General features: G+C 33.8%; 1 protein-coding gene across 2 annotated transcripts in view; it reads right to left on the minus strand.

Annotated features, from left to right (window-relative positions):
- Positions 1-13429, minus strand: part of PHIP (PHIP subunit of CUL4-Ring ligase complex) — a 116011-nt gene that overhangs the window by 9682 nt on the left and 92900 nt on the right. For both annotated transcript variants that reach the window (XM_085316072.1, XM_085316071.1), the window contains exons 29-37: positions 13209-13270; positions 11642-11797; positions 9779-9899; positions 7647-7772; positions 5026-5098; positions 4583-4633; positions 4128-4277; positions 2327-2479; positions 77-240 (exon numbers count right to left, since the gene is read on the minus strand). In XM_085316072.1, coding sequence (XP_085172198.1) covers positions 77-240; positions 2327-2479; positions 4128-4277; positions 4583-4633; positions 5026-5098; positions 7647-7772; positions 9779-9899; positions 11642-11797; positions 13209-13270 — 1056 coding nt within the window. The remainder of the gene's footprint in view (positions 1-76; positions 241-2326; positions 2480-4127; positions 4278-4582; positions 4634-5025; positions 5099-7646; positions 7773-9778; positions 9900-11641; positions 11798-13208; positions 13271-13429) is intronic.

Here is a 13429-nt window from a genome sequence, read left to right on the forward strand (position 1 = left end):
ACCGCACTAAGTTCTAACATTTAGGTATGTCAAACTTGCACAACATTTCCTGAATACTGTAAAACAATGCATGTACCTGGATGCAACACTACTGGAAACTGAGCTGCTTCTACTTCTTTTCTTCCTTCGCTTTTTTATTGTATTTCTTTTATGAAAACGTAAGGCAGATTTGTAATCTGACAAAATGGAACTTATGTGTTCCTCAAAGAAAGCAGAAAGGCGCAAACTCATGCTGTAGATCTATAAAAAGAAAAACCAATAAATGAGCAACTTCTATACTCTTCCAAATCATCATTATATCATCATTATCACATATTTAGCAATAATTAATTAAGCAATAGCTAGAAAAATGTATTTATCAATATGGAAAAATTATAAGTAAATTTACAGACTATCTCCGCAAGTTTCCATTAATCCATGTGTATGCTTGCATTATCTATTTTCATGGCTTAAAAAGTGTATTGTGGACTGAAGATCCAGAAGCAGGAGAAAAGAAAGATTTGAAAAGCCATCCCTCCTACTATCACTTTCCAACTGCCTTTCCAGAATGCATTCCTTTCTAGCTTCAGCAGAACCAAACTTCGGCAAACCTATGGTTTGCCTRATTTTCTTCAGCATTCATATACCCTATATTTGAACACCAGGTACATTACTTTTATGGATGAATTGATACCGCTGGTGAAGTGGTTGCAAAGTTATCACAATTATGTAGGCATAAAATTTTCTTATTTTTTTCTCTCTAACCTCAGATGATTTACAGAGAGACCTGATCAAACTCATCTGATTAACAGAGGATGACAGCTGTTAATTCTGGACATAAAAACATGRGAACTAATACTCTATAGACTTATACTTTTAAGTGGGGACACAGCATTCTTTTAGAATATGAAACACAAAGACATCACATCACTTGTCTATCTAATGACATATCTGACATGTTATTTGAATGCCACACTAACCAGTAAATGTGACAGTTACCAAATGCATTACTGAAGAGGATATCCCAGGAAATTTCTAAGAAATTACATAAAAACTATATAAAAATATGTTTGATATGCCAGCAAAAAGGAACTCAATGTGTTTACTCTTTCAAGAAAAGCATAAGTGAGGTGAAGATGCTAAAATTATTATCAAATGACAAGAGTCAGAATGAAAACATAACCACTGAACAACTGTGTATTTATAATTACACAGACTTTGGAATACTAAACATCTGACATCTAGAACCTTACATTTCTGCTTCTTTCTACTACACCAGTCCAGTTGGAAAAACATGAAAAACAATACAATGATTTTCATAGAAGAACTTATGTACCCACACTGGAGCTAAGATAATGTCAGGCATTCTCTTATTTTGATTTTGAGGAGATCAAGAGAAAAACTACAAAGGAATCCAAACTACCCTCAAAGCCCTGCCCTTTGATGCTGGCCGAAAGACAGGAGACTGATTCTTGGGCAGTCCAAACTGAGTGGCACTGCCTATTATCCACTGAAGTCAGACCAGTCTTCCTCACTAAATCCTCTACTAAGGAATCTGTCCCTGCATTTTAAGACAGTAAAGTCCTGATGATCCATTTTCCACTTAAAAATAGTCAACCATTAAAGGTAGGGTGAATTTTAGCCCAATATCCAAACCACAGTATCAGAAGAAAGGCCTTTTACTGCTACACAGGAGCCTTGACCACAAATAAACTATATACATCTGTAGCTTTCACTTCTACCCGGTTCTGTAACCTTCAAGTCTATTTAAGAGAAAATGTCATTAACTGTACCACTGGCAAGACCTTCAAGTATCAGCCCATTAACAACAGCTTTGTATGCTCATATTCTATATAAACAGTTCCATTTCTCAGAAATCCTGATTGCTTCTTTACAATCTCATGAATCAGTGAACAGCATAGGATTTCATTGTCCACTCCTAGTCTACTTTTAATAGACTTAAGTATTTCAGTTTTGTGCAACTTTAGAAGTGGTGGAGTTCGTTGTTGGATATGAATTTTGTGTTTTGAAAATCTAGTCTCTCCTCACAAATATCAGTGAAATGTCACTATTGTACATACAATCATATTTCTACAGATCCTTCACTGATCTACTTTCATATTTGTTTTCAGACTACACTTGCAGAGCATCAGAATTTCAGACATTTAAACAGCGTTATTTTTTAAAATACAAAGCTACACTACTTTATAAAAAACACTCATGTTTGAAGATCAGAAATAATTAAACTTGTTTTAAAATAATCAGTTATACCATTTCTCTGTTTCTCTGTCTTGTATTTTTCAGGTAAGTTTTCTTTCAAACAGAAATCATAAAAATTAAATCTTACCCTTGACCTTTTACTTGGTGTGTAGGCTTTGGAATTGCTGAAAATAAGTCGCACATCTTTACATAACTCCATTGGTGACTCATAATTTCCAGCTTCCAATGTTTCTCTAACAGTAGCAAAATCCATTGGCGTGTCAATAATATCTCTATAATCCTGTTACAGAATAGCAAAGCAACCTATTACATTTTTTAAAAGTCCTAATGTATCTCCCTTGTCAAGATAAATTTGGTAAATTTTGGGTTAAACTAAACTATTCTCTTCAATAGGTTTGGAAGACCATTAAAGAAAATTTGCTTCTTTCTAGTCCTACATAATATAACTCCTGGCAGGCATACTTAAAAGATGCCAGTTTAAAAATCCACTGATACAAGATCTAATCAATTTTGTAAACAGATTTACCAAAATACAGGGTTCAAATTTTTCTGGTGGCTAAACTACTGACATACCATGATGAAGATAAATGGGATATAAAAACGCAATGAACAGCTCTCTGGATGGTTTAACTCAAACTTAAAACTAAATCTAATATATAGTAGCTTTAAAATAGGAAGTTTGAATAGTCTTTTGAACCTGATGCCAGTCTTAGTGCATCTCTGCTGAAATCTGAGTAATTTCTCAAATGGAAACTTGGCAATTTAGGAAAGCTACACTGAAACAAATGAAAAGTCTGCAGGCCTAAATAGGCCCATATTTAAATCAGTAATAGAGGAGTTTTCTAGACTACTGAKGGAACAGGGGAACATCCATATGACAAAAAGCTCAACTATCCATTTGACAAAAGTTAAACTGAATCCACCAAAACAAATGGCATCTGCATATGTGAGTCAATGCCTCAAGCTGCAAACACTACGAACAGAATGTTTCATCCCTGAGGGTAATAAGGTGCTTTCTATCAGTTCATTGTAGCATCTGAAACATAAGGAGCGACTTGTATTCGGCTGAGGCAGTACCTTTAGGTTACTTCAAAAATTATGATGCCTAAAGGCTAAAAAGGTGGCAAGACACCAAACAGTGACTTCCCCCCAAAAGCATTTCTTTTCAGTCAGTAACTTCCCCATCTGTTAATCACCTTGGAATGATATTTTAAATAAAAACTCAAGATACACTGGAAGGAAAGCACGCTAAAACTTTGCTTTGTTACTGAAAGTAAAACTAGCATAGAAGGCTAAAGAGATCCAAGGCAACAAAACTTTTGTGTTAAAATATTCTGTAGTTACAAATGGCTTCTTATGGCTTTCTGAATTCCACTGAAATCATCCAGGTAGAAAGTGAAATTTGGAAAAAATATTGCTGCTTTAGTTAATGCTTTGCTACAATTCTTCAGTGAACTGACACTCACGAGGAAAAAAAAAGGGGGTGGGGGGGGTGATTCTTCCCTAGCAGCCCAGATGACTTATGAAAATTTTGTTTTCTACTTCTTAAAAACACAAAAATGTGCGCTGACAATGTCTGTCATAAGCAACAACCAAATATTGTATTTGCATCATACATGACTGCTATCCATTCAGAAAGTGCATCTTCATTACACAAGTTGTAATTTGCTCAAGAACAAAGACATCTCTTAATATAAACCATTTTGCAATTAAGATATTTAAGAGAACAGCYGAGTACAGCTTATTGTGAAATTTGTTAAAAAAGATAACGATAAATAGTATTAACAGGTGACAATCAAGCAAACTGACAACAACACTGATGTTGATAGAACTGCCTGAAGTTTCAGTTGGAAGAGCTGGAAAAATGGCCAGGGTTAGCAAAAGTAAAAACAAGATTATAACGAGCCTTCATATCCTAAAACACTCACTGGATATTCAAGGAGATCCACTGGTTGTCGAAATGGTTCAGAGTCTTCGCACTGAAAAATGAGATTCAACAGCTCCTGGCATTGCTTCTTCCATGACTGAATGTCATATGACTGGGCTCTATTACGTAGCCGTCGCTTCGGCTGATGATCCTGAAATGACAATATTGTCTGATAAATGTAAAATAAACCTAGCTGTTTTGATAAAATGAAAAAAGTACTTTGAAGAATATAAATTCTAATTAACTAGTAATGTGCAACAGCACAGATAAAAATACTTTTACATTCCATAGCTCATTAGAATACTTCAGTTACTAGAAGCTCAACTCTCCAAAAGCTGAAATTGTATAATCAAAGAACATTCAGTTTTACAACCTCTTTTTTTTTTAACAAATGCATTTCAAACTATTCACAGAAGTATAAATCATTAAACAAAAACAAAAAGCCCATGATCTTACCTTTCTTTTTCTAGTGGAAGTCCCTGGCACATTTGTATCTTTCTCTTCTTCCTTTGAGCAAGATAATGAGTCGCATAAAAAGGTTAAAAAAATATAAACACACATGAGAAGCTGAGCCCTTTTAAACTTCACTTACAATTTGAGTCTTTGCTGTTATATCCCTGTGCTTTGGAAAGCATTTCATATGATTGTCAGTTTTGAAAATCTCTCAAAAGTCTAAAGAACCACCTAACTTCTCCAATAAAGTGTTTAAGTTCTCTTCTCTACAGGAGAGGAAGCTGGATTGTTACCAGTTTCCTGGCTGTTAAGAAAAAAACATGATGATGAAAAGTTCTTCCTACTCCCTTGCAGTGAAGCACAGTACTTCTCTTTCAAGTGGGAGAGCAACATCAGTCCTATTTCTCCAGTCTAGCAATACCAATGTCTAAGGCACAACCACTTACCTCATCAGAGTCAGACAACACTTTCTTCTTCATTGCGTTGTATAATGGAATTACATCATAGCAACTCTGGTCTCTGTGTAACAAGAAACACACACTTAACATTTAATCTTCATCTCCCTCGGTAGGATCAACTATTTTTTGACAAGAAAAGGGAAAATGTTTATGAAGTCATTCCCAAATAAAGTGATTAACRTCAAAGAAATACTAAAAGGAACATAGCAGTAAGAAAAGCTAATCTTATTCAAAATGCTGTAATATATTATCTGAACTCCCTACAATACAGACCACTTAACAGTGATAATGTTTTAAAATTGAAACTATGGATTTTATCAGCATTAGAAAGATCTAATACTATACCACATAAAAGACTTTTAGGCTGTTGCTTTAAGAACACAGCACCATTACATTAAATCCACTGTAATGTAATATCATCCACAACCTAAGAAGTTAGACAAATAAATGTTGCTTTTCAGAGGACTAAGGCCTGCCTGGATGCAACCCTAACATGCCCTAGGTGACCCTGCTGAGCAGGGAGGTTGGACTAGATGATCTCCAGAGGTCCCTTCCAACCTTACYGATTCTGTGATTACTGCCACTGTTTATAGACCTGTATAATCTAATTCAACAAAATATGCAGAATTAAAAATAGATGTATAACATGTCAAATTCTACAAACACAGTAATAGCAAACAAAAAGAAAAACCCCAAGTTTTTTTTTTTTACTATGCAACAATTCAAGCCGCCACCACCACCACACACACACACACACACACACACACACACACACACAGAGACAGACAGACACACACACACACACACACGCAACACACCACTAAGCAACTTTACATTCAAATCCTAATCCACAATACATGCTAATATAAATATGATGGGAAAGGAAGAGAGGGGGAAATAACAATAAAAGAACAAACAAAAAATACACACACAGGATTTTCTGCTTCTAAAGGGCTTAAGTAACCCAGAGACTAAACCCTTAACTGTCAGAGGCATTTAGGTATTTCACTCTTGCTAGAAACACAGAATCAGTGTGCAGTGATTTTTACTGAAGTTAGATCCCTAAAAATCTCTGGAATTCTAGCCTTTATATGCATCACTGGTTCACTTAAATGACTTTATTAACAGGCACAAGCTAAAGTGGCGATAGGTCATTATGAAATAATATACATCTGCTGCACTAATTCAGCAACATCAATTAAAAACACACAGTCTGAAAAACCCTGAGCTGCTTAATTAATTGAGAAAAGCCACATAGGATGAAAGATGTTGAGGAACAAAATTAGGAATAGGGAAGCTCTTCAAATGTGTACCTATTCCTAAAGAATGTTTCACTAAAACTTTTAGCATCTGAAGCCTTTCTAAGTATTTTCCAGTATTTCACCTTCCAGCTAGTATCGGAATCAAAAAGCACATGTAATGTCAAAGACTTACATAAGGAATAAAAATCTTGTTTTCAAATAAGTATGTATGGCTTTAGTTATCACTTAAAATGTAAYACTTGTGTTATATAAGAAAACACAAAATAAAAAAATGAAAATATCCCATGCTACACTGAGTAACTGTTTTAATGTGTTAAATTCAGTAAAAAAATGTCACATAGTTTTTCTTTTTTTAAAAAAAGTAATTTTCCCAAGTGGGAACAGCAGCATCCACTGTACACAAGAAAATCTACACAGTGGACACACTCCATAAGCTCTCACAGACTTCAGGTCTGGAGATGTCACCGGAGTGTGAGAGCTCTGAAACATTTCTCATTGACTTCAGTTTTCTTTTAACAAGAATAGAAAAACATTTAGAACAGAGGAGTCTTTTAATCTCTCTACATGAAAATATCACTTCCAAACTGAAACCTGCTTTCCCATAGCAGTCTTTCTAGGTTGGGGGAACTGGAGATTTTTAAACAAAAAAGTTTTCTGTAAGAGTGCTAGAATGTTTATAAAAATTACAGAAGTGTTGCAATATTTTTCCCTTTTCTCTGTCAATTACAAAGCCTTCTGATTTTTCATTTTGCATGTCAAATACCATTTTCAATCAGGTTATAACAGTTGTAAAGACTTTAGAATTCAATTACCATAATAATTAATATATGCAGTATTAAAAGTTAAAATTAGACTCCTAAAGTACTACAAATGTACATATCATTGCATGCAAATATCAGATCCATTTCAATCATTTGAAGTAAAAGTCATTTGAAGTAAAAAAAAGTTCTATGTCAATCCACTGTAAAACATGTCCTTTTAGTTGGTACATTTCTGATTCAGACGGTTTCTTCATGCTCTTTATACTCATTCAAAAAACTTCTTTAGAAGCTTATGACAGAATGTCATTTTAAAACTGTAAAATCTATCTTATTTTTCATTATTAAATGATTTTCTTTTTACACTTGATGATAGCCTGCATTTTATCAACTTCAGTAAAAATTGTATCATATTTTGCAAATTTACGTGCTCTTTTTTTGTCAACACAAACTTTATTCGTTTCTGCCCCAAGAGCGGACAACAGATTTGTTCTAGCTATAGAACTACCTTGTTTTAAAATTCAGATTTCAAAAAGCTAAGTACGTTGGTAAGAAGCAGGAAAACTATCAGAGCTACTAAGCAACTCACTTTATGAAATGTAGCAGAAGATCCGTGACAAACTTGGCAGATTTGACAATAGGACTTCCTGGTTCATTAAACGTCCGAGTATTATGTTCTATGTAGCGGACTTCCCACATTAACGAAGACAGTCGCCTGTGTTTGAAAGGAGAGAACGCACGGAAAACCCAGCATCAAACAGACTGCGTTTTTAACGTGTGAGAAACTGCCTTACATGATTCCTCTGATGCACTGCCCATTCATCATCTTCCTGTACTAAATCAGAAAACACACTCTTAGATAAGAGGCCCTACACGACCAGCAGGAGGCAGCTTCCTTAGGCTTCCCGTTCTCAAGTATGTCCTGGGATAAATACATACGTAAATCGTTTTAACAGTTTACAGCTTATGCTCCTTGGAAAAATTCAGCTAGTAGTCTTTAGCTTTTATTATTCCTTTATGATATTCATAACCCAGCATAAATTACCCCTCAAGTCACAGCTAAGGATTAAAAAATAGTACTAAAAAATGTACTAAACTGATAAAATTTTCTCCAACAGCTGGACAACAATCAGAATTCTCAATCACCCTTTACATAACTCTGATTTAATGACATAACTACAGAATAGCAACAATTAAGAAAAAAGTGGCAGATTCAAATAAAAAAGGTGAAAAAAAAATTAGAAACTAAAAAGGTGCAATTAAAAAATGACATTATTTCCTAGAAAATCTCAAACAGCACAGAAGCTATAATCTTCCACTTTTATGCTAGTAAAATTCAATAAAAGAAAGGAAATACCGCACAATTCATTTTTAAAGGGTAGAGTAAATGGGGAACCATTTAGCATGTTTAATGTACCATAAGCATTTAGATGCAATTTAATTGTGCTTGTGGGTCCAACATTCCTTTCTACAATATGCCAGAAATGATGGRGAAAGGAGGATTTTTTTTTGTTTGCTTTTTTTATTTTGTTTTTATTTACATAGAGGTATGCTAAGTTTCCTGTTTCACAAGGAAGAATATGATCTAAGATAAGCCTCACAAAAAGCTACCAAAGACATCACATGCAGTATGAACAGTCCCTCCTACAAAATGTAAAGAGAAAGTTTTTACTGGAAAGCAGAATACATGGCAGAATACAATACTTCTGTAACATACCAGGCTTTGGCATACTACAAACCAGTAAAAACTGATYTACTAAAGAAGGTATGCTAATAACCAAAAATAACTGCTTACACTTTCGATCAAAGAAATAGTGATTAAAAATTCCTTGTCATTTCTTATTAAAAACCAGTAAATTATGAAAGCTAAATCTGGATTATCTCATATCACAGAACTAACATGGAACAATGCATGTGCACTATGGCCTTATAACATATAAGAACCAGGGCTTTTTGAAATTGAGAAAGTAATCTTGTTTTAGAATGCTATCTTCACTTACTAGCATACAAAAAACTTTCAAGTTTTGCCCAAAGCAACATGCTATCCACATGTACTCAATGCAAATATTAGAGGGAGACTAGATTTCATATTAGAATTTTTCAAAGAATCAAAAGAGCACAAGTATTTTAAAGGAACATGCTCTAATTTGGGTAACATTTACCCCCCTCCCCACCCCCCCAAAAAAAAAGTGATTGCGATCGCAGTTTTGGAAAAAGTCAAAACTTAGCCAGCAAGTAAGAAGAGTTACTTCTTGTTACTATCCAATCAAGTAACACACAATTTAGAATGTCAAGACCAATAATTTAAGTAGTTCTATTTTCTGTGCACTTTCTTAAAGGGACAATGTAAGATTTTTAAAAAGTACAGAAGGTCAGTAACATTTCACATCTATAGTTGCTCTTACTGAATTTTTAAAAATAATTAAGTGGAAACAATTCTTTTGACTAAAATCACTTTACTGACCTAATCTCTGGTCCTGCAATTTGAATCTCACACAGAGCTAATTATTTGTGTAAGTAGGAACTTGAATACCACGTTGTTCTGAAATGCACTTTGCAGAAGAGATTTTTCCATCCCTTTTAATGTTTTATAAAACAGAAACCTCGATCAAGGATAGGTGAAACAAATGAAAAGAGCACACCTGTCATGTATTACAAGACAAATAGCTATCGAAATTATGGCTGACAGCATTTCACAGTGGTAACAGACTTGGATCTAACCTGTAAAATCTGCTTTCCAGTCTTTGTTTAATGGTACTGAGATCTGTGGGATATGCCACAACAGTGCAATACATTGGGTAAGCTTGAAGATCCACAGGTGCCACAAACGCAGAAGCAATATCTAGGTAGAAAAGGAAAAAATAGTTATATATACAAAACCYATTATATATACATTACCCATTTTAAGATTCCCCCCCCCTCACCTGCTACGTGGTATTTCTCCATGTTTGAAACATACAACAGTTACCCCCCCCAAATCAGTGACAATTCTATATAGTCTAAAGTATTTGTAGTATTTTACATATAAAAGTGCTTGCTRTAAGTGTATGCTGTAAGTATAATAACTGTAGCAACTAGCCAGTCTGCTGTGCATAAAGCACCATGCTCCTCAGAGACATGCTAAGTGCATGGAAAAAATACGCACATTTTAATCTAATTTATGCATTTGAATCTACTTTAAGACAAGCAATTTAATACTGTTATTTACTAGATGGACTAATTTCACTTTGTTTTATATTGCTACTCTCCAATTTCAAACAAAGCAATTCAATAAATTCATACCATAAAGTTACAGTCCTATTACAATCTCAATAAGATGCGAGGGGAAAAAAAATCACAAAATAAAACAGAAACCTAACCTCCTGACACGATCAAAAAACACAGCAGCTTTCCCAAGCCAATTCACTATAATACCAAAAGACTGTACAGCAATTTAAGTCCGCTGTATTTTTGATCCTCCTATGGTTAGAAGCATCACATGTGCTTGGACACATTTTTTTTTTTTAACATCTTAGATCTCAAGAGAAAATATAGTAATACAAAAACAATTAAAAACATTCAAAGTCTTTTTCAAGTCTTTAAAAACAGAAAATATGTTGTTGCTAAACAGACTACTCTTCTGTTAAAAACTGTTTATTTACTCTTATGCATGTTCTAGCAACTGTCACTTTGTACAAATAGGTACCACATACATTATAGTTAAATAGTTAAATCCCAAACTGAACAGTATGCGATATGATATAATGCAAAATATAAAACCATTACTCCTAGATGGTATACACATCGAAAACAACTAAAAGTCTCACTTCCTTAAATGTTTTTGTATAATTCTGTAATTTGGATTAACGTATTGTGTAGATATTTCATTTCTTTCAGAAGCAAAAGGAAATTTCTTATGCAGCCTGTCACCAAAGAAATCATGTAAGTTATGATTTATTGTGATTTATGTGAGCTATTTATTTAGGTATTAAAATATTTCAAGATTGCGACTTAGTGTTTTTTTTTTTTTTAATTTTAAGTGTTTTTCTTTCAATTATTTTAAATTAAATTTAAAAAAAAAAAAAAAACAAACTATTTTTCAGATATAAATAAGGGAGTGGAAGGAAGCGAAAAGGGCAATTAAAAAAAGCTACTACCGGAGAAATTACACATAGGTATCCATTCTGTAGGTAAGTACATATCATTCTTCTTTCTGCTTGTAATATAGCTAACGTTTGTTCATCATAAAGCTGATAGTTTTAGTCCGAATTAATTTTAACCCTAGCTGAATTAATTTTAACCCTAACCAAGTGATTCTGGTAGCCAAACTGAAACATGAAGCACCTGTTTTTCCATATAAAAACCAAACCTCTTGCATATGTCAAATTATCTATCAAAAATAGTTGCMTTTGGAAACAGGAGAAAATTTACGTTTTAGATGTACTTGCCCCATGATTGTTTTTTAAAAAAATACACAGTTTCAGTTAATCAAGAAGCAAAGGCATATTTTTCACAGCACAGTGATTTTGGTAAATTTGAAAGTATACATAAGCACAGTCTGCAAAATTCAACAGAAGAATGTTTCTAGTATTAATCAGTTTTTACCTAGAGTCATGAGTTGATTTATCCCTGCAATAATTCTGTCGCATTCTTCGTCTCGGGTCCTGGAACCCCACTCTCCATCCAGAGGTTTGTAGAGCAGCGTTCTACGTTCATCATCTGTTAAAGRAACACTTGTTCCCAATTCTTCTGGAAATACAGCTAGAATGTAACATAGAAACTAAATAAAGCATCTTATATCTTGTGTAATACACATACTTATTCAACTAAGAAAAAATAATACAAAGATATATAACATCATTTTACTAAACAACAGAAATACACAGCTTTTTATTTGCTCAAAAATGTTTTGGGTGCATCCAATACACTTTGTGTATTGTAGTATGTTCAATTTTAATTCTCATAATGCACTTTTTGTGCCCAAGTTCTCCATTTACAAGATTCATAGCCTTCCAAATATCTATCTAGAATTTATTTCAGATCAATTAAGAAGCTCCTTTTTTGTAATTGTTTCTTTTTTTAAATCCTCCAAATTCTTGGTAATGTAACTCAGTCTAGGATTTGTGGTAATGTAACTCAGTCACAGTTTTGTGATGTCAAATGCTAGAAAGCAAGCAAATGCCTGAGCAAGCAAATTGAACTGCAGTCACCATGGCACTCTTGAGSACCTACCATCTTTGGTAATTCAAAATGCAACAGTCAGATTTTTAGGGTATGATGCAAAGTACTCTTCTGTAACCAAACTTATTTTGAAGGAAGGTGTAATCGTAGTTAGTATTTGTTGATATAGCAACACATTCAGGTTCCCATTTGGCTAGCTAGCTATTTTAGTTACTTGTTTTAGACACATTAGCTTCTATGTTACTGTATTTTCCCTATGGCCAAGAGGTATCCATTAAAGAAGGACTGAAATGAAGTACAGCTTACAAGAATAAAGAATTATTTGTAACTGACAAAACTATCAAAGTTTCCTAGAAAAATGTGGAAAAATGCTGATTCTACTCTATTTTCACTGKATTTTAAAGAAGTCTTCAAGAAAAAAAAAATCAGTGTTTAAAGAAGAAATACTGTATTTCTACATTGTCAGTTGTCTGTGAACAGTGTCCATGACATACTGTCCACTCTGCAGCACGTCTGTCCAGCAGAGGTTCTGGACCAGACAGGGAGCAAATCCTACTATTATCAAACAATCCTACAGATRTATGTTGCATCTTCAATGTATTGAATGTCTGCAAGCATGCTGACAGGTCTCGAAGCATTCAGCTTCCTCAAAGCTTACTTGGGGCACAGATTTATCTTCCAGCCTCTCTAACTGTATGAAAAGACATCCTCTATTATAACTTCTGTAGCATTTTTGGCTTACTTCCAACACACAGCCATGCCTATAAAAAATAAGTGTATGTCCATTTTTTCCAAGGAAAGATTTCATTTAAAAAAAAGTTCATAGAAGTTCATTTACTTTCATCCATATTTAAGTATGATCTTCAAGTACAAATGATTTGTAGATTCCTCCACCTCCCCAAGAGAAATACAATTATTTTGGTGACATCATATAACATTTTTTCCTTCTTTACATACACTCTTAAAGCAAATAAATGATTATGTACCATACCATTACTTGGTATCAGCTCCATGTCCCAAGGACTCATCTTCTCRGTATCCCCATTGTCCCAGCTTAAAAATAACCACATTAAAATTACCAACTAATAATGCTTAAACATGTAATTTGCTAATAATTAGTAACATAACATGTTTATATACTCTGAGGTTTTATAATAAACAAGTACAGTGAGACGCATGATTGAATTTAACAAAAGCACATTGCTTCAATCA

The sequence above is a fragment of the Rhea americana genome, unplaced genomic scaffold, assembly GCF_003343005.1.
Source record: "Rhea americana isolate MKP2758 unplaced genomic scaffold, rheAme1 scaffold_45, whole genome shotgun sequence".
NCBI lineage: Eukaryota > Metazoa > Chordata > Aves > Rheiformes > Rheidae > Rhea > Rhea americana.